General features: G+C 42.4%; 2 protein-coding genes across 2 annotated transcripts in view; one reads left to right on the forward strand and one right to left on the reverse strand.

Moving 5' to 3' along the window:
- Positions 1-24,435, forward strand: MRPL30 (mitochondrial ribosomal protein L30). Its single transcript, XM_082247342.1, has 5 exons — positions 1-84; positions 6,375-6,458; positions 8,017-8,163; positions 8,293-8,366; positions 24,256-24,435. The coding sequence occupies exons 1-5, from the start codon at positions 34-36 to the stop codon at positions 24,386-24,388; spliced, it is 489 nt and encodes a 162-aa protein (XP_082103468.1). The 5' UTR covers positions 1-33; the 3' UTR covers positions 24,389-24,435.
- MITD1 (microtubule interacting and trafficking domain containing 1) overlaps positions 1-26,433 on the reverse strand; it is a 236,909-nt gene that overhangs the window by 59,706 nt on the left and 150,770 nt on the right. The window lies entirely within an intron of this gene.

Raw genomic sequence — 26,433 nt, forward strand, 5'->3', positions numbered from 1 at the left:
TCTCTTGGAACACTGGAAGCTGAGTATATAAGAATGGCATTGGGATTCTATAAAGCTGTGCAATCAAGAACAGTAGGATTAAAGGTAAATCTCAGACATGTTCATCTTTTTATCCCTATGCTTGGTAGTTTACCGTAAACAAAGCTTTTACTATTTATTTTTTGTAGTGACATTTCTATAAAATAAATAGGCACTTGGACATGTAAGGGTCCATTCACACTAGCGCGACTTGTCAGGCGACTTGGTCGCCTGACAAGTCGTGGTCGGTCGCATGCCATTGATTAGCACAGGACCCGTTCTAATAGGAGTGAAACAAGTCACTCCGACTTAGAAAAGGGGTCCTGTACTACTTTGGGGCGACCTGGAGGCGACTTGCATTGACTTCAATTATATGAAGTCCGTGCATGTCGCGCCGAGGTCGCCCCAGCAAGTCGTGTCGCCCCTGTCTGAATGGGCTCTAAAAGTTTTCGTAGCCCTTTGTTTTTCATTTAGAGGGGACTGGTCACATTAAATGTGCATCCTTGACATGTCAACCTTTTGTAATTTGGAAAATCTATGTGGCCATGCTTTATGAGTGCAGTAAATCTTTATTGGGAGCTAGAATGCTTAAAAACTACTGTTAGCTCCAGCTTATTTGCCTATACTGTCCTCACACTGGAACCGGTATTGGCAAGTTGCAGTATGACTCCAGAGGAATTTAGGTTTTTATTGAATTTTCATACAATATTGCCGGTAAAGGTGGCCAGAGGCATACCGTCAAGAGTAAAGAGGAGAGAGTGAAGACAAGTACAGCAGATACAGTGGGTACGGAAAGTATTCAGACCCCCTTAAATGTTTCACTCTTTGTTATATTGCAGCCATTTGCTAAAATCATTTAGGTTCATTCTTCTTCCTCATGAATGTACACATAGCACCCCATACTGACAGAAAAACACAGAATTGTTGACATTGTTGCAGATTTATTAAAAAAGAAAAACTGAAATATCACATGGTCCTAAGTATTCAGACCCTTTGCTCAGTATTTAGTAGAAGCCCCCTTTTGATCTAATACAGCCAGGAGTCTTTTTGGGAAAGATGCAACAAGTCTTTCACACCTGGATTTGGGGATCCTCTGCCATTCCTCCTTGCAGATCCTCTCCAGTTCTGTCAGGTTGGATGGTAAACGTTGGTGGACAGCCATTTTTAGGTCTCTCCAGAGATGCTCAATTGGGTTTAAGTCAGGGCTCTAGCTGGGCCATTCAAGAACAGTCACGGAATTGTTGTGAAGCCACTCCTTCGTTATTTTAGCTGTGTGCTTAGGGTCATTGTCTTGTTGGAAGGTAAACCTTCGGCCCAGTCTGAGGTCCAGAGCACTCTGGAGAAAGTTTTTGTCCAGGATATCCCTGTACTTGGCCGCATTCATCTTTCCCTCGATTGCAACCAGTCGTCCTGTCCCTGCAGCTGAAAAACACCCCCACAGCATGATGCTGCCACCACCATGCTTCACTGTTGGGACTGTATTGGACAGGTGATGAGGAGTGCCTGGTTTTCTCCACACATACCGCTTAGAATTAAGGCCAAAAAGTTCTATTTTGGTCTCATCAGACCAGAGAATCTTATTTCTCACCATCTTGGAGTCCTTCAGGTGTTTTTTTAGCAAACTCCATGCGGGCTTTCATGTGTCTTACACTGAGGAGAGGCTTCCGTCGGGCCACTCTGCCATAAAGCCCCGACTGGTGGAGGGCTGCAGTGATGGTTGACTTTCTACAACTTTCTCCCATCTCCTGACTGCATCTCTGGAGCTCAGCCACAGTGATCTTTGGGTTCTTCTTTACCTCTCTCACCAAGGCTCTTCTCCCCCGATAGCTCAGTTTGGCCGGACGGCCAGCTCTAGGAAGGGTTCTGGTCGTCCCAAACGTCTTCTATTTGAGGATTATGGAGGCCACTGTGCTCTTAGGAACCTTAAGTGCAGCAGAAATCTTTTTGTAACCTTGGCCAGATCTGTGCCCTGCCACAATTCTGTCTCTGAGCTCTTCAGGCAGTTCCTTTGACCTCATGATTCTCATTTGCTCTGACATGCATTGTGATCTGGAAGGTCTTATATAGACAGGTGTGTGGCTTTCCTAATCAAGTCCAATCAGTATAATCAAACACAGCTGGACTCAAATGAAGGTGTAGAACCATCTCAAGGATGATCAGAAGAAATGGAAAGCACCTGAGTTAAATATATGAGTGTCACAGCAAAGGGTCTGAATACTTAGGACCATGTGATATTTCAGTTTTTCTTTTTTAATAAATCTGCAACAATGTCAACAATTCTGTGTTTTTCTGTCAGTATGGGGTGCTATGTGTACATTCATGAGGAAGAAGAATGAACCTAAATGATTTTAGCAAATGGCTGCAATATAACAAAGAGTGAAAAATTTAAGGGGGTCTGAATACTTTCCGTACCCACTGTACATAACATAACGATCAGTAAGGAGGGGAAGGGGGAAGAGAAAGAGACCATCTCTTAAAAAGGAAGTTCACTCTGGGGGAAAAAATAATTAAAAGTCAGCAGCTACAAATATTGTAGCTGCTAACTTTTAATAAGGGGACACCTATCTGTCCAGGGATCCAGCGCTGTACCCACCCGTGCTAGTTCTTCACTAGCCTTCAGGTTCCCCTGGCGCTGGCATCATAACTGTGGGCAACCAGCTGTGCTGCTTGCGGCTTCGCAGCCAGCTGCCCACTGCGCATGCGCAAGCCATGCTGCACCTTGTGAATGGCCCTTCAGCCTTCTGGAACCTGTTATGTTTCCTAGAGGACTGCAGATAGGTAGAGTGAGAGTAGAACTCCTGCTCAGATATCCTAGGCAATCCGAGCTGAAGTTGGAGCGGGTACCTGTCAAAGCTAGCCAAATGTGGCAGAGGAGGAGGACTTAAAGCGGAACGTCTCTTTTTCAGTGGAGTTTCGCTTTAAGTTGCGGGATACCTGAGAATGGAGGGGAGGTGAGACGCGGGTCATGGTAAGAAGGAGTTTTCCCCATTGGGGGATTGGAGCCAAATGTAGCAATGCCCTGTAGTCATGGTCATGTTTTCAAGGCTCCTCATAGTTGCGAGGAGGCCATGGCACTGCGTTAAATACACAATAACCCGGCCAGGAAAGCTCTGGAAGTTGACTCAGGAGAGGGAATGCATTATGCTCTGTTTTGTTTTGAGCACCATTTTAAAGCTTGGTTCAACCTGCAAGCATGATCACCTCCTGAATAAGCTCCCTCCACACACAGCTCAATAATACTATAAGATATGGCAGTTTAAATGGATTGTAAACGTTTTTTTTTTTTAAATAACAAACAGGTTTATACTTACCTGCTTTGTGCAGTGGTTTTGCACAGAGGAGCCCTGATCCTACCTTTCTCGGGTCCCATGCCTGCAGCTCCCTTCCTGGCTCCTGCCCCTTAATCCCCCCCTATAGACACACAGATTGCAGCTGTGCCCTACCCCCCGCTCCCTTCTCACTGGCTGTGCTTGACAGTAGCAGGAGCCCACTCCTGTGTCAGAGGAAGGGAGTTGGGAGGCTTCTGCTCTCGTGCACAGTGCTGGGTCGGGCTGAGGTAAGTAAAAGGGGGAAGCCGCGTACGAAAAGGTTTTTTTTATTTTAATGCAGAAAATGCATTAAGGTGAAAAAAAAACTTTCAGGCTTTAGAGCCACTTTAATCCAACATAGTTTTACTTGTTAAAACGCAATACAGCGATGTTCACCAGTCAAATCAAAGTGTAAACAGAAAATGAGCTTCTACACCTTGTGCCTTTTTTGGAGGCTGTAAACTAACAAGAGGGAACAAGATGAAGGTAGGGGTCTAACTAAGGGATAAACTAACTAATCCAAACTTGCAAGTAAACTTGATTGTTCCATTTTACAGACATGTAAAATACCATGTTTTACTTACACTGGATTACCACTAGATGTCAGTGCAATGGTCTTTTTGCATCACATAACGAAATCCAATGCAGAGGTGATGGGTACACAGTAAGGTTTCTAGAACACTCTTGAATTTGCCAGTGGATTCAAAGTGTAGCTAGCAAGCCCATGTCTCGGAGTTCTTAAAAAGTCTATCATGTGTTATATGTATAAGCGTCTCCATATTCGCCACCTTATTGATTTGTGTAAATTATTCCTTTAACCTCCCTAGCTGTATGATTCTTTCGGATTTTAGGTGCTGAAAGCGGTACCATTATTTTGCATGTAATTCTTAAGAATGAACAGCCCAAACCAACTATTTGCAAATGATTTTTTTTTTACTGTGCGTTCTTCTTTATAACATCTCGGGTATGATAACGTTTAAAAAAAAAAAAAAATTATAATATAATAAAAAACTATAAATAAGTTAAAGTATGTATGTAAGTTAAAGTATGTATGTGTACACGTATACATACATATATATATATATATATATATATATATATATATATATATATATATATATATACACACACACACACAATATATTAGAGCTGCACGATTCTGGCCAAAATGAGAATCACGATTTTTTAGCTTGGAATAAAGATCACGATTCTCTCACGATTCTCTGTGTAAAAAAAAAAAAAAAAAAAAAATTGGGATAACTTTACAGTTGCGTTTTTTTTTTTTTTTATTCAAGTTTAATTTAAGTCTATTAATTGCGTTTGAAAGACTGCTGCGCAAATACAGTGTGACATAAAATATTACAACAATCGCCATTTTATTCTGTAGGGTCTCTGCTAAAAAATATATATAAAATGTCTGGGGGTTCTAAGTACTTTTCTAGCGAAAAAAAAATTATTTTAACTTGCAAGCAACAAGTGTCAGAAAAGGTTCTAGTCTTTAAAAGGTTAAACTTCCTTTCTTCCTGGCAGAGGGAAGGAAAAGATACAATGTAATCATTTTGTTTATAGTTACTGGGAGACTATGCTGATAGCCGTTTGCCGGGAGGCTTTTTTTTTTTCCACAGCTATGCAAAGAATCGAGCATATGTCAGGTTTAGATCGTCAGGGGGGGTGAATCGAGATCGCGATTCTCATACGATTAATCGTGCAATATATATAAATATAAAAAATACAATAAAACTGCAGGAAAGGGCACTGGGGGGTAAACTAATGTGAATTTATTTTATTTTTGCAATGTATCAGTGTGTTTGGGTGTTTTACTTTTTGCATTTGCCGCCGGTTCCACCCCCCTGCGAGCATCACGTCGCAGGAGACGGAAGCCGGGGCACACAGAGCATCGGGAGGAAGATCCGCCGCCACACACTGCCGGGATACATCGCTGGATCCCGGGGACAAGGGGAGTACCCTCTCTTACAGGATCCAGCGATCTTCCTAGCGGTACCCCGAGTGTGGCTCGGTGTTACCGCTTTTGGCACTGAAATTTAACCCTGAGCCACACTCGGGAATACCGCTAGGAAGGTTAATGTAGGAATCTGTTTAGAGTGCCAAAGTGTTGAGATGCACATTCTAGCAGTATTAATCATGTGCATGGCTAAGGATTTGAAATAATGTTGATTGGGGATGGTTGTATGGCCTCTTTGCTTTTCTTATACTAAGGAGCTATTTTTCACTTCTATTACCACTATGGTATGATGACAAATGTAAATATGTTTACTGGAGCTTTAATCATCTTAATCTTTTTAACTTCCTGATTAGGTTTAGTTGGTGTTGTGAATGCGGAATCCTCTTGGGACATAATTGGGCATTTTTTAAAGCACAACTAAACACACTGATTTTAAAGTTTCCAAAAAGAAAGTTTAAAGTATAACTAAAGGCAAAACATTTATTTTAGGGGTTGAATCGAGATCCAGATTTTTAAATGAATAATTGTGCAGCTGTGTCTCGGATAGAAGAGTTTAGTTCCGCTTTACTAAATTGTGCCTGTTTATCTCTTATCTATTGCTATAAATGTCCCATTTTGATTGGTAATGGGCAGCCGGCTGTTTGTTCATTGGTCATTTTTAACTACCTATGTATGATTGTACTATCTGGACATGTCTTTTTAATGTGTACTATCTGGACTAACTGTAGTTTCATTTAGCCTCATGGGAATATTATTAATAAAATAAATGGCCTGGCGACAGGGTCTCTTTAAAGTTAACTTGTTAGAATGCGAAATGCCAGATGCAAATGCTTGTAAGAAGTCTATGATGGAAGCTAGCATTCTGTGACTTCTGGCCTGCACACCAGTTCTGGGTCAGTTATATCATTTTCTTGGAAGCTGAATACAGTAGTTTCAACGTCACTGTCCTTGAATTAGCACGCGGCTCAAGAGTCAGAGAATTGTAGCCTCCCATGGAGTATTCTTACATAGTCATCTTCTTCTTTGTGACTGCTTCCCTTTAATAAATAATGCTTATTTTTGCTGACTATATGTTTGGTATGCAGCTCTTTACAGAACACCCTGCCCTGTCACTGGTATGGCCTGTCTTGGTCCGCCATAAAGTCACAAGATCTCGTCTTCCTGAAGAGGTGAGCGCTTACTGTTATCTCTTTTGAAGTCTTGTGTTTGCATGTAAATACTTCCATACAAACAGATAAAATTAAATGATCAAAAATAATCTAAAATAAATAGTCTTATGTGTTTTCAGACTTGGAAAGTGTTTCCTGTCAATACAGTAATGTTTGAAGAAGCAATGTACAAAAAGTCAACAGATCCGAGTATAAGTAATAAAGCATAGTACTGTCGAGAATTGAGATTTGTAAATTTACAAGTCTTTCCTGTTTCTCAAAAGCCCGGAATTATAATGTATCTTGCAGTGTGTGGTGGCTGCCTGTATGCCTAGCATTGCCATACGCAGGATGTGTCCTTTAGAACTATTTTAAATCCCAAGAACAGCTACTCAGCCCTGAACATACACTATATTGCCAAAAGTATTAGGATGCCTGCCTTTACACACACATGAACTTTAATGGCATCCCAGTCTTAGTCCGTAGGGTTCAATATTGAGTTGGCCCACTCTTTGCAGCTATAACAGCTTCAACTCTTCTGGGAAGGCTGTCCACAAGGTTTAGAAATGTCTAAATGGGAATGTTTGACCATTCTTCCAGAAGCACATTAGGTCAGACACTGATGTGGATGAGAAGGCCTGGCTCGCAGTCTCCACTTTTAATTCATTCCAAAGGTGTTCTATTGGGTTAAGGTCAGGACTCTGTGCAGGCCAATCAAGTTCTTCCACCTCAAACTCTCTCATCCGTGTCTTTATAGACCTTGCTTTGTGCACTGGTGCGCAGTCATGTTGGAACAGGAAAGGGGCCATCCCCAAACTGTTCCCACAAAGTTGGGAGCATGAAATTGTCCAAAATGTCTTGGTATGCTGACGCCTTAAGAGTTCCCTTCACTGGAACTAAGGGGCCAAGCCCAACCCCTGAAAAACAACCCCACACCATAATCCCCCCCCCCCCCTCCAACAAATGATTTGGGCCACTGCACAAAGCAAGGTCCATAAAGACGTGAATGAGCAAGTTTGGGATGGAGGAACTTCACTGGCCTGAGTCCTGACCTCAAATGGATAGAACACCTTTGAGATGAACTAGCAGACTGCAAGCCAGGCCTTCTTATCCAACATCATTGCCAAACCTCACAAATGTGCTTCTGGAAGAATGGTCAATCATTCCCATAGACACACTCCTAAACCTTGTGGACAGCTATGCCAGAAGAGTTGAAGCTGTTATAGCTGCAAAGGGTTCAACTCAATATTGAACTCTATTGACTATGACTAGGATCCTATTAAAGTTCATGTGCGTGTAAAGGCAGGTGTCCCAATACTTTTGGTAATCTAGTGTTTTTCTAACCTGTAAAATGGGATTACATCTACACATCTTCCCCGGTAGATGTGCAAATTTTGTCTCTGAGAGTTCCAAGAAGCTGTTTGATGGTTTAACCTTTCTATATCTCAAATATCGTTGTTTCAATGTGTAACCTTTTTATTTGCTTATGTTATTTGAATTGTTTTGTATATAAATCTTATTGTGATCCTGTTGTGTGTATTTTGTTTTTTTTTGTTTTTGTTTTTTATGATGCACTTAGACTTTTCAACCAAAGCCAGAAGACCATGAAAAATATGGGGGAGATGCTGAACAACCACACAAGTTACATATTGTCACTAGAATACGATCATTTATTGGTAGACCATATTGGGAAAAGGATGTAGTAAGGAAGCTTGGACTTCAAAAGGTAGTGTAATTATTTTGACAGATGTGCAACAGGATATATGTATGAAATCTACATTGTTTTTATATTATAAACATATAATGTACATTGTTTAAACAAGATTTCTTTTTAATTTTTTTTTTTTTTTTTCAGGCTCAAAAGCCAGTAATACATAAGAACATCCCAGGAGTCAACGAACAGCTTAAAATTATCAAGCACTTGGTCAGGTATATTTATATGTCTTTCTTAGATCTTCGCATATAAAATTTAAAATACTGGGCACCATGATGGATGTTTATATCATGTGTACCTCATAGATTTCAGGAACATTTTTCTGTGTGCCCCAATAATAATAAAAATCAGCGAGCGCTTAGGAGGTGGAGCTGCTAGCACAAAAAAGTGACCAACCTAGTACATATTTAAAATAAAAAAAAGTTCAGCGTATAAAAACCTTAAATCATATAACTTATCCTAATAAGCTTGAAAAAACATGCATAAATTAATAATTCTAGTAAATGCTTTAAATGTGATCATATAGTGTCCATAAAGGAGATCTCCACATATACCGAAATGTGCAGAAAAATTATGGTTGATATAACAGCTAATAAAATGTCCTCTAATATTGACTCTGTGTAGCAGTACAAAAACCAGATGTGTCTCCGGTGCTCTTCCTTCACCTATATGCACTCACCGGAAAGTTATTAACCACTTAAGCCCCGGAAGATTTTACCCCCTTCCTGACCAGGGGGTATTTTGCAATTCGGCACTGCGTGACTTTAACCGACAATTGCGCGGTCGTGCGATGCTGTACCTAAACAAATTTGACGTCCTTTTTTTCCCCACAAACAGAGCTTTCTTTTGGTGGTATTTGATCACCTACCGCGCTATTAACAAAAAAAGAGCGTCAATTTTGCAAAAATAACAATATTTTTCACATTTTTTTTATATGAAATTCCCCCAAAAAAATGTAAAAATCAAAATTTTTTAACATTTTAGGCCAATTTGTTTTCTGCTACATATGTTTGGTAAAAAAAATCGCAAAAAGCGTATTTTGAATGGTTTGCGCAAAAGCATTGCGTTTACTAATGGAAAGATTTTTGTCATTTTTGCTGTTTTTTTTTTTTTAACGAGTAATGGCGGCGATCTGCAATTTTTTTTTTTTTTTTGCGGGACTGCGACATTGCAGCGGACAGATCAGACCCTTGACTGACACTTTTGGGGTTACCAGTGACATTACTGCAGTAATCAGTGCTATACATATGCACTGTTACTGTAAAAATTACACTGGCAGTGAAGGGGTTAACTTTTTTGAGAGGGAGGATTTAAGTGTGTCCCTAGGGGCGTGCTTCTAACTGTGATTGGATGTGGATTGAGGTGTAAGAACAGAGATCAACGGTCCTACATTGCAGAACCGTGTGATCTCAATTCTTACACAGGGGAGAATGACAGGCGGCTTTGTTTACATTAGCCGCCTGCCTTTCTCCCGCTGTAACGGACAATCGCGAGTGCCCAGCGGACATCGGGTCCGCCGGGCACACGTGCGGGGGGGGTCCGTGAGCGAGCGGGAGCGCGCCTCCGGCGGCGAGCGCTCGCTCCCTAGAGCCTCACAGGCTAGTGACGTAGTACTACGTCGCTTTGCCTGTGAGGGGCTGACTGCCGACGTAAATAGTCGTTGGGCAGTCGGCAAGTGGTTAATAAACAGCATTAAACACCATTCCAATCATATGAAGTCTCCAGTATACGCTCAATCAATCTTCCGGATTTACAACACTCCACTGGGGGGGGAGTCCTAGTCAATAAATGCTCAACACACGGAGCCCGAGATGTATAATATAGTGTAGCATTTATTTTATGGTTTGTTCATTAAAATACACTTAAAAGCATCCATGTGGTGTACACTAAACAAAACATGGCTGGACTTACAGTAATGGCCGCCGATCCAGAACTCGGAAGCGGCTGCGTGATGTCAGCACGTAAGGCCCCACCAACCCGTTTTGTGCGAACGCACATCTTCGGGGGATACCCCTACTTATTAGCCCCAAAAAGTATAGGTGATAACTTCAGGTCTTGGCTGTATTGGCTATAGTGTTCACACTTTTGTATGAGCTTGTAAAAGCAATATTTTCTTTAGAGTTCAAAAGCCCAAACTACATACATTAAAAACCTTGCACTTGCATTCTCATAACCCCAAAACCTGTTGATCCATAGCATGGCAAAACCCTTAAAAGCATAATTTAGAAATAAATAATCAATGCATTCAGCTAGGTATCTTTCTGGGTTTAATTGGAAAGAGTCCAGAGAAGGGCAACAAAAATAATTAGGGGAATGGAGGACATCAGCTATGAGGAAAGACTACAAGCACTGAACCTATTCTCTCTGGAGAAGAGACGATTGAGGGGGGATATGATATCAATGTACAAATACTGTACTGGCGACCCTAGCATAAGGAACAAACTATTCAGAGTAAGGAGATACAATAAGACACGTGGCCACTCACTAAAACTAGAGGAAAGGCAGTTTAACCTTAAAATGCGTAAGGGGTTCTTCACTGTAAGAGCGGTAAGGATGTGGAATTCTCTTCCACAAACAGTCGTATCAGCAGGGAGCATCGATAGTTTCAAAAAACTATTAGATGGACACCTTGGAGACCACAACATACAGGGGTACACAATGTACGGTTAAAAGCAAGCACACACACATCATAGGTTGAACTGGATGGACTGATGTCTTTTTTCAACCTCACTATGTAACTATGTAACTTAACCACTTCAATACAGGGCACTTTCACCCCCTTCCTGCCCAGGCCAATTTTCAGCTTTTAGCTCTGTTGCATTTTGAATGAAAATTGCGCGGTCATGCAACACTGTACCTAAACCAAATTTATGTAATTTTCCCCTCTCAAACAGAGCTTTCTTTTGGTGGTATTTGATCACGGCAAGGTTTTTTCTTTTTTGCTAAACAAATAAAAAAAAGACCAAAAAGTTTGAAAAACAATACAATTATGTAAATAAAAAATATGTTTTTTCCTGCACTGATGAGGCTGCACTGATGAGGAGGCACTGATGGGGTGGCACTGATAGGCGGCACTGATATGTGGCACTGATAGGTAGCATTGGTGGGCACTGATGGGCGGCATTGATCGGCACTGATAGGTGGCACTGATAGGCAGCACTGATGGGCACTGATGGGCAGCACTGGTGGGCACTGATAGGTGGCGCTGATGGGCACTGATAGGTGGCACTGATGGGCACTGATAGGTGGCACTGGGCACTGATAGGCGGCCCTGATGGGCACTGATAGGTGGCACTGATGGGCACTGATAGGCGGCACTGATCGGCACTGACGGGCGGCACTGATGGGCACTGGTGGGCAATATTGGGCACTGGTGGGTGGCAATGATGGGCACTGGTGGGCAGCACTGATGGGGAGGGCACTGGCTGGCTCAAGAGCCGATCAACAGCTCTTCATGTGTACTATGTGACCAGCCGTGACTGGACACGGCTGGTAACATGGTAAAGAGCCTACGTCAGTAGGCTCTTTACCGAGATCGGAGATGCGGTGTGTCAGTGTGACACGCCGCATCACCAATCGCCGCTCTGCGCGCCCCCCGGGGGCGCACAGAGCGCATTATCCTGCCGCCATCATATGACGTCCGGTCAGGATAATGCAACCACTTTCCCGCCATTAATCGTCTATAGGGCGGGCGGAAAGTGGTTAATCCCTCTTCTCCTTAATTGCATATGTACATATAGTATAGATGTGTGATCCAATGAGAGGCCTTCTGTGCTTGTTTAAATTTTGGCAGAAGTCTGAGACTGTATTTCCTGGGATCTCCCTTCAGCTCTGGCCTTGGAACACAGCCGCATAGGCTATAGGGCTGAAAGGTGCAGGTGCAGCCAGAGGAAGAGTTGGGGTACAGAATGTAATCAATCATATATAGTATTTTACTGTATATTTGCTGGGGTACAGAATGTAATCAATCATATATAGTATTTTACTGTATATTTGCCAATCTAAAACAATGACATTTATATATAGTATTTTCATTTTAGTACCAAACAATAAAGTAGTAAATACATACTTTAAATATAAATATATGCAAAATACTACATTTTCATTTAGGGAATCTTGGATTTTTTAAACTCTCTTCTGAATATACTAGATCAGTGGTCTCCAAATTTTCTAAGGGCAAGTTCACTGCAAAAGGACAAGTTCACCGTCCTTCAGACTTTAGGGGGGTCGGACTGTGCCCAGTGGGAGTAGAAACTGTCTTGGCGTCAGTGGGAGGAATAGTGCCCCATCTTTAGTATTAGGGGGAGGAATAGTGGCCCATCTTTGGTGTCAGTGGGAGAAATAGTGCCCCATTGTTGGTGTCACCAGGAGGAATAGTGTCTCATATCAGTGCCCCAAGGGCCGTATAAAGGCAAGCAAAGGACTGCATCCACAGTATGGAGACCACTGTACTAGATACTCAGATATCATTCTGATCCAATAGCTTCAATACCATCATCATTATCTGCCACACAATGCCCCAACAGAATACAGGGCCTTGTACAAATGGCCTGGGGCAGCTCAGGATTGTTTAAAGGGAAAAAAGTGATACAAGTAAGCTGGAACCAGTATCTGGATTTTGAGGCAGCTGCTGCAGTCTTTTCACACGCAAATGATATGCTTGTCTTTAACTACTTGCCGCCCGCCCGCCGTCAATTGACGGCGGAGCGGTGCGACCATTATCCTGGGAAGACATCATATGACGTGATCCCAGGAATGCAGGGCAGGTGCGCGATCACGTGCGCGCCGCCCTGCACTGCCGGTGTCGGGGTGTCCCCGGGACATCCCCCGTCACCGGCAGGGGGGAAACAGCCAATGGGCATGGCTGTTTCCCACGTGATCAGCTGTGTTCCAATGACACAGCCAATCACAATGGAGGCGCCCGGGAGATGACCGCGCATGCACGATCGGGAGCGCGCAGCGCGGTCATGTCAGTGGCACTGTGTTCCGTAGGAACACAGCTGTCACCGGCAGTAGTAAACAGTCACTGATAGTGACTGTTTACTATGTGATCGGCTGTGAATCCATTTACTATGTGATCGGCTGTGAATCCATCAGTTGTGATCGGCTGTGAATCCATTTACAGCCGATCACAAAATGTAAACAAAGAGCAGTAACTCACTGTTACTAGCTCTTCTCTCCTCATACAGTTTCCAGTATGAGGGGAGAAGAACTAGAAATAGTGAGTTACTGCTCTGTGTACCTGTAAAAGTAAAATCACACAAATAAAGGTCCCCACACAGTCCTCAGCCCCCCCCAATGTCACCTGTCATCCAACAGTCACCTCATCAGTGCCCAGAAATTGACACCCATAACGTTCACATGTGAGCGCAGCGATCGCGGGCAGAATCACCGCGATTCTGCCCGCGATCCGTAAATCATTGCAAATTGCGGGACGCCTGTGCGTTGCCCGTTTTTTGCAATAGCGCCCCAAACGCTGTGCGATGTTGCCGCCATTTCCGCCTGCCGAATCGCGGTAACATCGCGCAAACATCGCATGACGCCCAAAAAAGGTACAAGAGTTTCTTTGGGGCGTCATGCGTTGTTTGCATGATGTTACCGCGATTCGGCAGGCGGAAATCGCAGCAACATCGCACAGCGTTTGGGGTGCTATTGCAAATCACGGGCAACGCACAGGCGTCCCACCATTTGCAATGATTTCTGGATCACGGGCAGAATCGCAGTGATTCTGCCCACGATCGCTACGCTCACATGTGAACGTAGCCTAAAGTTCACCGGTCACCAGAGACTGCCATCAGTACCGCCGTGCACCATCGCCCGTCACCTGTCACCCATCAGTGACCATCGCCGTCACCTGTCACCCATCAGTGACCATCGCCGTCACCTGTCACCCCATCAATCACCGTCACCTGTCACCCCATCAATCACCGTCACCTGTCACCCCATCAGTCATCGTCACCTGTCACCCCATCAATCACCGTCACCTGTCACCCCATCAGTCATCGTCACCTGTCACCCCATCAGTCATCGTCACCTGTCACCCCATCAATCATCGTCACTTGTCACCCCATCAATCATCGTCACTTGTCACCCCATCAATCATCGTCACTTGTCACCCCATCAATCATCGTCATCTGTCACCCCATCAATCATCGTCACCTGTCACCCCATCAATCATCGTCACCTGTCACCCCATCAATCATCATCACCTTTCACCCCATCAATTATCGTCACCTGTCACCCCAACAGTCATCGTCACCTGTCACCCCATCAGTCATCGTCACCTGTCACCCCATCAGTCATCGTCACCTGTCACCCCATCAGTCATCGTCACCTGTCACCCCATAAGTCATCGTCACCTGTCACCCCATCAGTCATCGTCACCTGTCACCCCATCAGTCATCGTCACCTGTCACCCCATCAGTCATTGTCACCTGTCACCCCATCAGTCATTGTCACCTGTCACCCCATCAGTCATCGTCACCTGTTTGCCATATACATGCAATCACTTACTGACCGCCTAACGACTATATGCGTCGGCCATAAAAAGCTAAATACTGGGGTTATGGCAGCAGATAGCCCCCATAACCCCGGTATTTTTTGAAACGGCGGGCGGTCGGCTTTCAGATAAGGGTGGTCCCAGTGGCGGATTCGCCGCGTAATTACTCTTACGGTGCAGGGGAAGAGGTGCCCCCCCCCCCCCCTCCTGCCGCGTCCCAGACGTTTTCCCAGCTTACTGGACCCGCCAGCAGCAGGGAAAACTATCCGGTCCCGGATACTCAGAGACAGGAAGTCGAGTGAGGGCAAGATGGCCCTCACTCGACTCTATGGTCTTGGAGGACCGGAGCTACGTCAAAAGACATTGCCTAGCAACTGGTTTAACCACTTTAGCCCCGCTCACATGGAGGCTACTGCGGCAAAGTGCCGCGATCCCGTCCAGCGACGTAGACCTACGTCGCTGGACTCCGCCCCTTGTGGGCGGCGCTCACGCGCCGCCGGAGGCTCGCTCCCGCTGTGTTCATTCACAGCGGGAGTCGGGCCATGGGAGGAGCAGCGGCGATTGCCGCTGCTCTGCCCCGATCGTCGGGGATCGAGTCTGGAGATCCGCCCGCTGTGTGTAAACACAGCGGGCGGATCTCCATAGTGAAGGAAAAGGAGGGGGAAGGTGTATGGCGCTGCCAAAAAGTGCTGATGTTTCTAGATGTCCAAAAAATAGGTGTTAAGGGTATATACAATATAAATCACCACTATGAATAAAGTGTCCAGTGCATCGTATGTGTCTTCCTAATAAATGTGCATACTAAAGGATAATTCAACTATGTAAATGATAAATATTGTGAAAAAAAGTGGATACAAAATAGGTGAAAATTGGTATGATAAGAAAAATATATGAAATGTATGAATTATACAAAATATAAAAACTATATGAAAGGTGTGAAATATACAAAATATAAAAATAAATATATAAAATGAATCCACTTAAATCTACAGCCGTAAAATACAAAACATCAAGTATGACTTAAATGAGGTGCACAATAGGTATATAAATATTATGGCAGCAATAATACAAGAATAAATAAGTCCGTTACACCTAAGAAAGAACGAATAGTCCCACAATGCTAAAAAAAACTTTTCCTAAAAAACAGGGCAAAAAAAGGTGACTTGAGTGCAGGTGTTCTGATGATAAATATTAAAGGTGCTCAGGTATATGGTGACCATTCAGTGCTCCCCGCACCCCTTGGACCGCACTCACCAGAACGATGTACCCCTGCAGGGGTATCAGGCCTTGAATCTATAATCCTGGATCTCCTCCACTGACCATCAAAGTGGTTGGGTGGTCCAATTATCTGCCCGAATCTTGTAAACCCGGTTCCGTGGTGTTAGGGTCCGAAGGTGTACCTCCTTGCTGCAGTGCTTCTGTTTGCCTCCCTTCACATGTGGTGTTTGGGCTTCTCTGTTTCCTAACACCACGGAACCGGGTTTACAAGATTCGGGCAGATAATTGGACCACCCAACCACTTTGATGGTCAGTGGAGGAGATCCAGGATTATAGATTCAAGGCCTGATACCCCTGCAGGGGTACATCGTTCTGGTGAGTGCGGTCCAAGGGGTGCGGGGAGCACTGAATGGTCACCATATACCTGAGCACCTTTAATATTTATCATCAGAACACCTGCACTCAAGTCACCTTTTTTTGCCCTGTTTTTTAGGAAAAGTTTTTTTTTTTTAGCATTGTGGGACTATTCGTTCTTTCTTAGGTGTAACGGACTTATTTATTCTTGTATTATTGCTGCCATAATATTTATATACCTATTGTGCACCTCATTTAAGTCATACTTGATGTTTTGTATTTTACGGCTGTAGATTTAAGTGGATTCATTTTATATATTTATTTTTATATTTTGTATATTTCACACCTTTCATATAGTTTTTATATTTTGTATAATTCATACATTTCATATATTTTTCTTATCATACCAATTTTCACCTATTTTGTATCCACTTTTTTTCACAATATTTATCATTTACATAGTTGAATTATCCTTTAGTATGCACATTTATTAGGAAGACACATACGATGCACTGGACACTTTATTCATAGTGGTGATTTATATTGTATATACCCTTAACACCTATTTTTTGGACATCTAGAAACATTAGCACTTTTTGGCAGCGCCATACACCTTCCCCCTCCTTTTCCTTCATTCTCACTATATTCTTAGCAATATAGTATAAAGGTGGGCTGCAGCCAACATTAAATACTAGAAATCTAGAATTATCCTAAGCGCGGATTTTTTACATTTCAGGATCTCCATAGTGACAGGGACTGACAGATCGGAGTGTTCAGCATAGCTGGACATCCGATCTGTCCTTCTGTCACACAGTCACCTCCCCCCCCCCCCCACACGTCAGTAAGCACCAGGCATACATTAACCCCTCCCTCTCCAATAAAATTAACCCCTTCCCTGCCAGTGTCATTTTTACAGTAACAGTGCATATATATAGCACTGATTACTGTAGAAATGTCACTGGTACCCCCAAAAGTGTCAAAAATGTCAGTCAAGGGTCCGATCTGTCCGCCGCAATGTCGCAGTCCCGCAAAAAAAATCGCAGATCACCGCCATTACGCGTTAAAAAAAAACACCAAAAATGACAGAAATCTTTCCCTTAGTTAGTAAACGCAATAACTTTTGCGCAAACCAATCAAAATACGCTTATTGCGATTTTTTTTTTTTACTAAACATAGGTAGCATAAAACAAATTGGCCAAAAATTTAAAAAAAAATTGATTTTTACATTTTTTGGGGGGGAATTTCATATAAAAAAATGTGAAAAATATTGTTATTTTTTCAAAATAAACGCTCTTTTTTTGTTTATAGCGCAAAAAGTAAAAATCGCACAGGTGATCAAATACCACCAAAAGAAAGCTCTGTTTGTGGGAAAAAAAGGACGTAAATTTCGTTTGGGTACGGCGTCGCACGACCGCGCAATTGTCAGTTAAAGTCGCACAGTGCCGAATCGCAAAAAGTGGCCTGGACGGAAGACAGCAACATCCTCCGGTGGTAAAGTGGTTAAAGGGCCGCTTTTTTTTTTTTTTGTTTTTTTTTTTCCTCTTTCAACAATTTATTTTTTTTATTTTTTAGTGTAGTTGTGAGGTGTGAGGTCTTTTTGACCCCAGATCTCACAATAAAGAGGACCTGTCATGCCTATTTCTATTACAAGGGATGTTTACATTCCTTGTAATAGGAATAAAAATGATCAAAACATTTTTTTTTAAACTGTGTAAAAATAAAAAAAATAAATAAAATAAATAGGAAAAAAAAATAAAAATTAAAGCGCCCTGTCCCCGTTAGCTCGCGCGCAGAAGCAAACGCATATGCAAGTCCCGCCCACATATGTAAACGGTGTTCAAACCATACATGTGAGGTATCGCCGCGATCGTTAGAGCAAGAGCAATAATTTGAGCCCTAGACTTCCTCTATAACTCTAAGCTAGTAACCTGCAGAAATTTTTAAAATGTTGCCTATGGGGATTTTTAAGTACCAATGTTTGGCGCCATTCTGTGAGCATGCGCAATTTTGAAGCATGACATGTTGGGTATCTAATTACTCGGCGTAACATTATCTTTCACATTATGGAAAAAAATTGGGCTAAATTTACTGTTTTCTTATTTTTTAGTTCAAAAAAAGTGAATTTTTTTCAAAAAAATTGCATTTGGAAGACTGCTGCGCAAATATGGTGTGATAAAAAATATTGCAACGATCTCCATTTTATTCTCTAGGGTCTCTGCTAAAAAAATATATATAATGTTTGGGGGTTCCAAGTAGTTTTTAGCTTGTAAACACCAAGTGTCAAAAATAGGCCCAATCTTAAAGTGGATAAATGGACAACTTTGTGTAAAGCGCTACTTGGATGTTAGGCCTATGTATGTGGCCAGGCTGTGAAAAAGTGTTACACATGTGGTATCGCCATACTCAGGAGGAATAGCAGAATGTATTTTGGGGTGCAATTTTTGCTATGTACATGCTATGTGTTAGAAATATTGCATAAATGGACAGCTTTTAAAAAAAATGTGTTTTTCATTTTCTTTCCACATTTTCCAAAAACTTGTGGAAAAAAATGACATATTCAAAAGACTCATTATGCCTCAAAAATTATACGTTGGGCTGTTTGCTTTCCAAAATGGGGTCATTTTATGGGGGTTTCCATTGTCCTGGTGCTCCAGGGCCTTCAAAAGTGCGATAGGTTGTCAGGAAATTATATGTGTAATTTATGCTCCTAGAATGCCGGACGCTGCTACTTGGATGTTAGGCCTCTGCATGTGGCCAGGCTGTGAAAAAGTCTCACACATGTGGTATCGCCATACTCAGGAGGAGTAGTAGAATGTGTTTTGGGGTGTAGTTGCAAGTATACATGTGCTGTGTGAGAGAAATAACCTGTTAATACGGCAATTTGTAAAAAAAAAAATCTTCATTTTTGCAAAGCATTGTGGGAAAAAAATGACAACTTCAAAAAACTCACCATGCCCCTTATTAAATACCTTGGAATGTCTACTTTCCAAAAAGGGGTAATTTGGGGGGTATTTGTACTTTCCTGACTTTTTAGTGTCTCAAGAAATGAGATAGGCCTTCAGTACATCAGGTGTGATCAAGTGTGATAAATTTTCAATGATTCGCACCATAGCTTGTGGACTCTATAACTTTCACAAAGACCAAATAATATACACTTATTTGGTTTTTTTTTATCAAAGATAAGTAGCAGTATAAATTTTGGCCAAAATTTGTGAAGAAAAATGACTAATTTGCAAAATTTTATGACAGAAACAAAGAAAAATGCGTTTTTCTCCTTTCATCCTTCCAGGACGGCCTACATTTGGGAGATTGTGGCTCCGCCTCACAGGAAACACGACTAATTTGCAGCTGTTTAAAAGGGTCCCACCCATCCTTAGCTCCAGTTCAGTTGTGTTTCCAACCTCACATCGGAACGTTTGTTTTTTTACTAACCCGAGGCAAATAGCTGGCCAAGACGGTACCCCTGGAAGGCAGCTTCGGTCGGCCTAATAGCAGGTTCCTCCCTAGCTGTGTCCTTGGAAAAAGGAGCTTTCAGGTCGCCAAACATACCAGGTAGTGCGGTTTGCCTTGTGGTGAAGGTCCCTCATACCTGAAGTCCTGCTGGTCTCTGCAGGAAGTCTCCTCCATTCACTTCGCTGGGCGGTAAGGATTTCGAATTTCCCGCCGAGCGGTGAGCCCCAAACCTCGCTATGGAGACAGGAAGTTCCGGCGGAAGGGGCGGAGCGGCTGACTCCCGGAAGAAACCCAGCGTGGAGGAGACGCCGGATCGGAGCGAACTCTGTACTACCATGGCTGACTCTCCGACTCCGAGAGGGCGGAAGCCCCAGAAAGAGACACAAGCAGCCGCAATCCTTACAGGGGAGAAAGCAGCAACGCAGGTGGCGACAGGATCGGGTAAGTGATACCGATGGCGGCCGACTGCTGTCTATTATGTGACAGGTATGCCATGCCATGCTTTTTCCTGTATATTGCCATAGTGGTAGGCAAGAAGGTTATGTCGCTTCATGGTGTCCTCTCTTCTTGTCTTTTCATGTGTTGTCACAGGTACGCCACCGGCACAGGAAGCCCCTGCCAGACCCTTATCCTCAACTAAAAAATGTGGGGAATGCAGGGTTAGGTTGTCTAAATCTTACACAAAGCCCTTATGTCAGACTTGCATTAATAAATTGGCAGGGCAGGACCTAATGAAAGATTTGCTTAAATCTATGAGGGAGGAAATGGTAGCTACAGTACAGTCCTTTAAGGCTACAGCAGCTATCCCTCTAGTCCCAGCAGTGGAAGGAGCAGATAATGCGTCCTCCCAAGACGGTGGGTGGTCAAGGGGACCCCCATCCCTCTGGGAAGATTCTCTATCCATTCCCTCAACACAAGTTAGGGAACAAGAGGATCCAGAAGAAGGTTCTAGTTATTTAAGAGACCCTTCTAGTTCAGAGGCGGACTCAGAAAATAACAGTGAAGGGGAAAAAGTTAAAAATCTTTTTTCCTTGGAATATATGCAGGGTCTTCTTAAAGTGGTATATGACACTGAAGAAATTCCTATTCCGGCAAAGAAGTCTTCTTGCAAAGACAAAGTGTACAAGGGCTTGGGGAAAGCCCAGTACAGAACCATTCCCATTCACCAGTCATTAAAAGACATAATACACCAGGAATGGAAAGTGCCTACACATGCCTTATCCAGACCAAAAAACTGGAAAAGAAGGTTTCCCTTTGAGCCTCAAGAATTGGAGGTATTCACAAAAAATCCTAAACTTGATGCTCCCCTGGCACAGTTATCAAAAGGAACCGATTTATCCTTTGAAAATGTTGGGCATATTACAGATCCTATGGATCGCAGGATTGAATCCGTATTAAGTAAGGCCTGGGATTCTAATGCATATAATACAACTATAGCCTTAGCTGATACCTGTATGGCCAGGAATACAGACTTTTGGCTTAAGGAACTGTTAAAACGTGTCCGCAGTATGGCAGGATCACAAGATCTGATAGATTCCTTAAACATGATTAGTAAAGCCGCGTCCTATTTGGCAGACGCAGCTGTGGAGTCATTAACAGCATCTGCTAAAACAGCAGCATTAGTAAATTCTGCTAGAAGGGCGCTTTGGGTCAAAGCTTGGGAAGGTGATACAAACTCCAAAGTAAGACTTTGTGCCCTGCCCTTTGAAGGTTCATTACTGTTCGGTTCAGGACTTGATGATACCTTGTCCAGATCTGCAGAAAAGGGGAAAAAGTTCCCCACCAAGAGAAAGGACAAATCAGGAAGATATTCCTTTCGAAACTTCCAAGGCAAGAATCAAAAAAGACCATTTAAGGCCAGGAAGAAAGGCTCTGGAAAAGGAAAACAAGGGGACAATTTGTTGTTCCTTAAACCTGGGCCTAAACCTAAAGAATCTAACTGACGTCAGCGTCAGTGTAGGGGGCAGACTGACCCATTTTGCTTCCCAATGGGAAAACATCTCTGCCAGTCCCTAACTTCTGCATCGGGAAGGGTACCAATTGGAGTTGGTCTCGCAACTGGTACCAAATTTAACTATGACCTGTCCCTTAAAAATAGAACAGAAGTTCATGGTCAGAAAAAATCTGTACCAAAATGTCTGTATGACAATGTTGGGTGTAAGAAATGCTTACCTACATGTTCCAAGGTACGGGGAACATCAAGTAGTTCTCAGATGCACCATAGTTACAGAAGAGGGGGCTGCACGTGGACAGCCCAGAGCTTCTCCTTTTTGCTTGGCAGCAAATCCAGGGATCTTTACAAAAATTTGGGTCAAGGTAGTAGGTCTTCTGTACCTACTAGGCCAAAGTTTGGTCCCGTGTCTGGACGATATGTGGATTTGGATAAAACCAGCAGATCTACTGGGAATCAGTTACCATCTCATCCAACAGGTAGAATGGGAACTGAACCCCATAATTCTCTAACACCTGGTCCAATAAATTTGGCAATCAGAAGTGGACATGTTTGTCACGCAGCAGAGCCAAAAAGTAGAGCAGTTCTCCCTTCTGATAGTACAGAAGGATATGCTGGGCTTGAAGGCCCCAGTAATACCTGGGCCTTTCAAGCTAACCTATGCCTTTCCACTACAGAATCGAATATCAAGAGTTCAAGGATGGTCGCAACAACGCCTCATCCGAGTCACGCCTGGGTAGCCAAAAACGATGTGATTTGCAACCCTGGTGTCTCTATTAGTGACAGTACCTCGGAAAATACTAGATCTATCACTACAAGGAACTCTGATTCACCCCAGATCAACAATCTGGATAGGGAACGCCAAATATTAAAAGAAAAAGGATGCTCAGACAGAGTCATTGAGACCCTCCTTTCTAGTAGAAAGCCAGTAACTAGAAAAATTTATTCCAAAATCTGGAAAACTTTTTGTACTTGGCAGAGTCAGAAGAAGGATTCCTCTGCCTCAACCCCAAGGATCCTGGATTTTTTACAGAATGGGGTAGATAAGGGGGTGGCGGTGAACACCCTTAAAGTACAGATAGCGGCACTTTCTGTTTTTTTAGACAAAAGGTTAGCCCAAGAACCTTTAATTAAAAGATTTCTGTTGGCTCAGAGAAGGGTGTCTCCAATTAACAGAACTATTGTTCCAGCCTGGAACTTAACGCTAGTACTAGAGGCATTATCTAGTAATGCGTTTGAACCTTTAAACAAAATTAGTTTAAATATTTTGTCTATTAAGTTAACCTTTTTGTTAGCAATCACCACAGCCAGGAGAGTGGGAGATTTGCAAAGCTTATCCATAAAAGAACCCTTTATGAGAATTCTCACAGACAGGGTGATTCTTAAACCAGATCCACTGTACCTGCCCAAGGTAGTGTCATCTTTTCATAAGAATCAAGAGATGGTTCTCCCATCATTTTGTGAGAAACCTAAGTGTGCAAAAGAAGAAAAATTCGATTGCTTAGATGTTAGAAGATGCCTTCTAGCATATCTAGAAAGAACCAAGAGTTTTAGATCTAGTCACTTGTTGGTTCTGCATTCTGGACCAAGGAAGGGTTTACAAGCATCAAAACCCTCAATCTCTAGGTGGATTAAACAAGCCATTAGTATGTCATATAAGGTGTCAGGTACCCCCACACCAACAACTCTAAAGGCACATTCCACAAGGGGCATGGCAACTTCCTGGGCCGAAAAAGCCGGAGCATCCTGGGAACAGATCCGCCATGCTGCCACTTGGTCCAGTCAAGATACCTTCCTAAAGCACTATCGTGTGGAAGTACTGTCGCAACAAGACCTTGCCTTTGGCAGAAAGGTTTTACAGGCAGTGGTCCCGCCCTAAGGTAGGCCAGTATGGATTCCTTTATCATCCTCCCAAATGTAGGCCGTCCTGGAAGGATGAAAGGAGAAAACTTACCGTTAGTTCACCGGTAACGGCTTTTCTCTTCAATCCTTCCAGGACGGCCGGCCTACTTCCCGCCCTATGTGGTGGTGAGTTCTAAAAGAATATGTATATATAAATGTATATGTATTTATATGTAGCTGTTTGATTGACTATATTCCTTAAAGTTCGGTTGGAAACTACTTTCCTATTACTGGAGCTAAGGAGGGGTGGGACCCTTTTAAACAGCTGCAAATTAGTTGTGTTTCCTGTGAGGCGGAGCCACAATCTCCCAAATGTAGGCCGTCCTGGAAGGATTGAAGAGAAAAGCCGTTACCAGTGAACTAACGGTAAGTTTTTCACTATATTTTCAGTCTTTTTTTTATTTATAGCACAAAAAATAAAAAACCCAGTATTGATCAAATACCATCAAAAGAAAGCTCTATTTGTGTGAAAAAAAGGACACAATTTTTGTATGGGTACAGTATTTCTCAGTCAAAGTGTGAGAGCGCTGAAAGCTGAAAATCGGTCTGGGCAGGAAGGGGGTGAAAGTGCACTGTAGGCAAGTGGTTAAAGAAAACTTGTAGTGACAAGATCAAGAATGCTGTATTTACTTATGTTACACTTTGAAAATGCGAGCTAATTTGATGCCATGTTAATCCGGTGGCTTTCATACATGAGATGTTTTCTTTTTTTTCTTTACCCCCCCAGAGTTAAGCCATTGAAACTGCCATATGGCCTTCCAACAGAAGAGGAAATGGCTGGCGCTTACCTAAACACTAAGGATGAGCTGGTCATTTGTAAAAAGCTACAGCCAGTGGAAACCAAATCTGTGGAATCATAGTGCCTGTTATTTCTGTGTAATTTGTTAAATAAATCTTTTGTATGGAACTTGTGCTCTTGTCATTTACATGTTTGCAGCTGCATTTTGTATGATGCATATTTTGTCATGGAAGTGTTCATGAAACATTTATCTGCTTCTGTAGCCAAAAGGTGCCTCTGTTGTCTGAGTATTGAATTCCTTATAGAAATTGTGTTGCTATGAAGACGCTGCTGCACCTGGCAACCTTTTGCAGCAGATAGATCTGCCCAGAAAGAACCAAGTTTAGGATTTTACAGGTGGATAAAATTAAATGGACAGTCCTCTTGAGAATTATTACATTGCAGGAAGCATTTTACAATCTCTCAAAGCTGAACGCCAAGCAGAAAGGAAAACACACACAAGTACCTGCATTTGACTTGGTATCAGCCTCTTTAATCCCTGTACAACAGGGCTTGACAAATTTTCCTGAAATCTAGAAGCCAGTTAGTTAGGAGCCAGTTTTTTTTTTTTTTTTTTTTTTAAACTAACAACCAAGCTTTATTTAATAAAACGGATACTAAATTTACACATAAATACAACTAGAACCCCACTCTCCTCTATAGCGCAATTGGATGAAAACAGACTGTCTGTCTCTTTCCATCCGATGCCATCTGATCCGATCCACGGGATGGGTAGAAAATAGAACCACCATCCGTCTGCTTTTGGCGGACAGGATAAGATGGCGGCAGATTACTGCTCCATAGAGGAGAATGAAGGGTCCGATCAGGTCTGCCTGAAAAACTGACAGGCGGACCTGATCAGACAGCCCGTGTGAAAGGGGCCTTCGGCTGTGGCATGGCGATGAGGAAAAAAGAAAAAAAATATTTTTATATATATATATATATATATATAATATAATTTTTTTTTAATAATTGGGGAAAAAAAGAATTTATTTTTTAATAATTAAAAAAAAAAGAAAAAAATATTATTTTTTTTTTTTTTACATTTAAAAAATAAATTAAATTAATAATAATAACCACACTCAAAAAATTGAAAGAGAAAGATGGGCCTTTGCAGGCCAGTGGGAGTAGAAGGATCAGACCAAAAACCAGTTTATAAAACCAAATAACATTTTATTTATACATACGCTAAAACGCATGGACCGCCATGCATCATAAATTTAGTTTAACATACACATGAATAAAATCAAGCAAAATGGGTCATTAGCAACATAGAAATACATCCCATAAGGGAAACAAGATCACAGCCTGTGTAGGATGGAGAGTGGGTCTCACGGTGGAATCGGTCAATGTAGGTCCCCAGCAAGCCGACGCTTTTCGCTCAAGGCTTCCTCAGGGCCTGAGAGACCATAACAGACCGGTATTTCTCTGAATGAACATAAAAACATAACCAGATAAGTATCATTCAATTGTATATCTGTTACTGAATAAACAATATTATTATTATCATACAGTATTACTGATGGTTCTGGTTTTTTACTGACCCTTTGTTGATAATGACTCAGATCAGATGACAGAATTGTGACGGCACAGATACTGAATGAAGATTGCTGCTTCCGTATTTAGGAAATAGATTCAATGTTGGCATACATATATACTCTATTAATGCTGTGTTCAAAAATCTGGACCCCCGCATGCCACAACAGGAAAGGCTGCAAACATAGAGAAAGGATAGAAAATAGAACCACCATCCGTCTGCTTTTGGCGGACAGGATCAGATGGCGGCAGATTACTGCTCCATAGAGGAGAATGAAGGGTCCGATCAGGTCTGCCTGAAAAACTGACAGGCGGACCTGATCATCAGACAGCCCGTGTGAAAGGGGCCTTCGGCTGTGGCATGGCGATGAGGAAAAAAAATATATATATATTATATATATATATAAATTTTTTTTTAATAATTGGGGAAAAAAAGAATCTATTTTTTAATAATTAAAAAAAAAAGAAAAAAATATTATTATTTTTTTACATTTAAAAAATAAATTAAATTAATAATAACCACACTCCCTGTCAAAGGTAACTAACTGGACTGGGAGATGGTAATGTATTGAGAACAAACAGGCAGTGGAA

Source organism: Pelophylax lessonae (assembly GCF_965119305.1).
Source record: "Pelophylax lessonae genome assembly, chromosome: 2".
Classification (NCBI taxonomy): Eukaryota; Metazoa; Chordata; class Amphibia; order Anura; family Ranidae; genus Pelophylax; species Pelophylax lessonae.

Excerpts from the sequence above, each read along its gene's own strand:
- MRPL30 (XM_082247342.1), top strand. The coding sequence starts at position 34 with ATGGCATTGGGATTCTATAAAGCTGTGCAATCAAGAACAGTAGGATTA. Across the intron at positions 6,459-8,016 it reads GATCTCGTCTTCCTGAAGAG|ACTTTTCAACCAAAGCCAGA; the intron begins GTGAGCGCTTAC and ends TGATGCACTTAG. Across the intron at positions 8,164-8,292 it reads GGAAGCTTGGACTTCAAAAG|GCTCAAAAGCCAGTAATACA; the intron begins GTAGTGTAATTA and ends TTTTTTTTTCAG.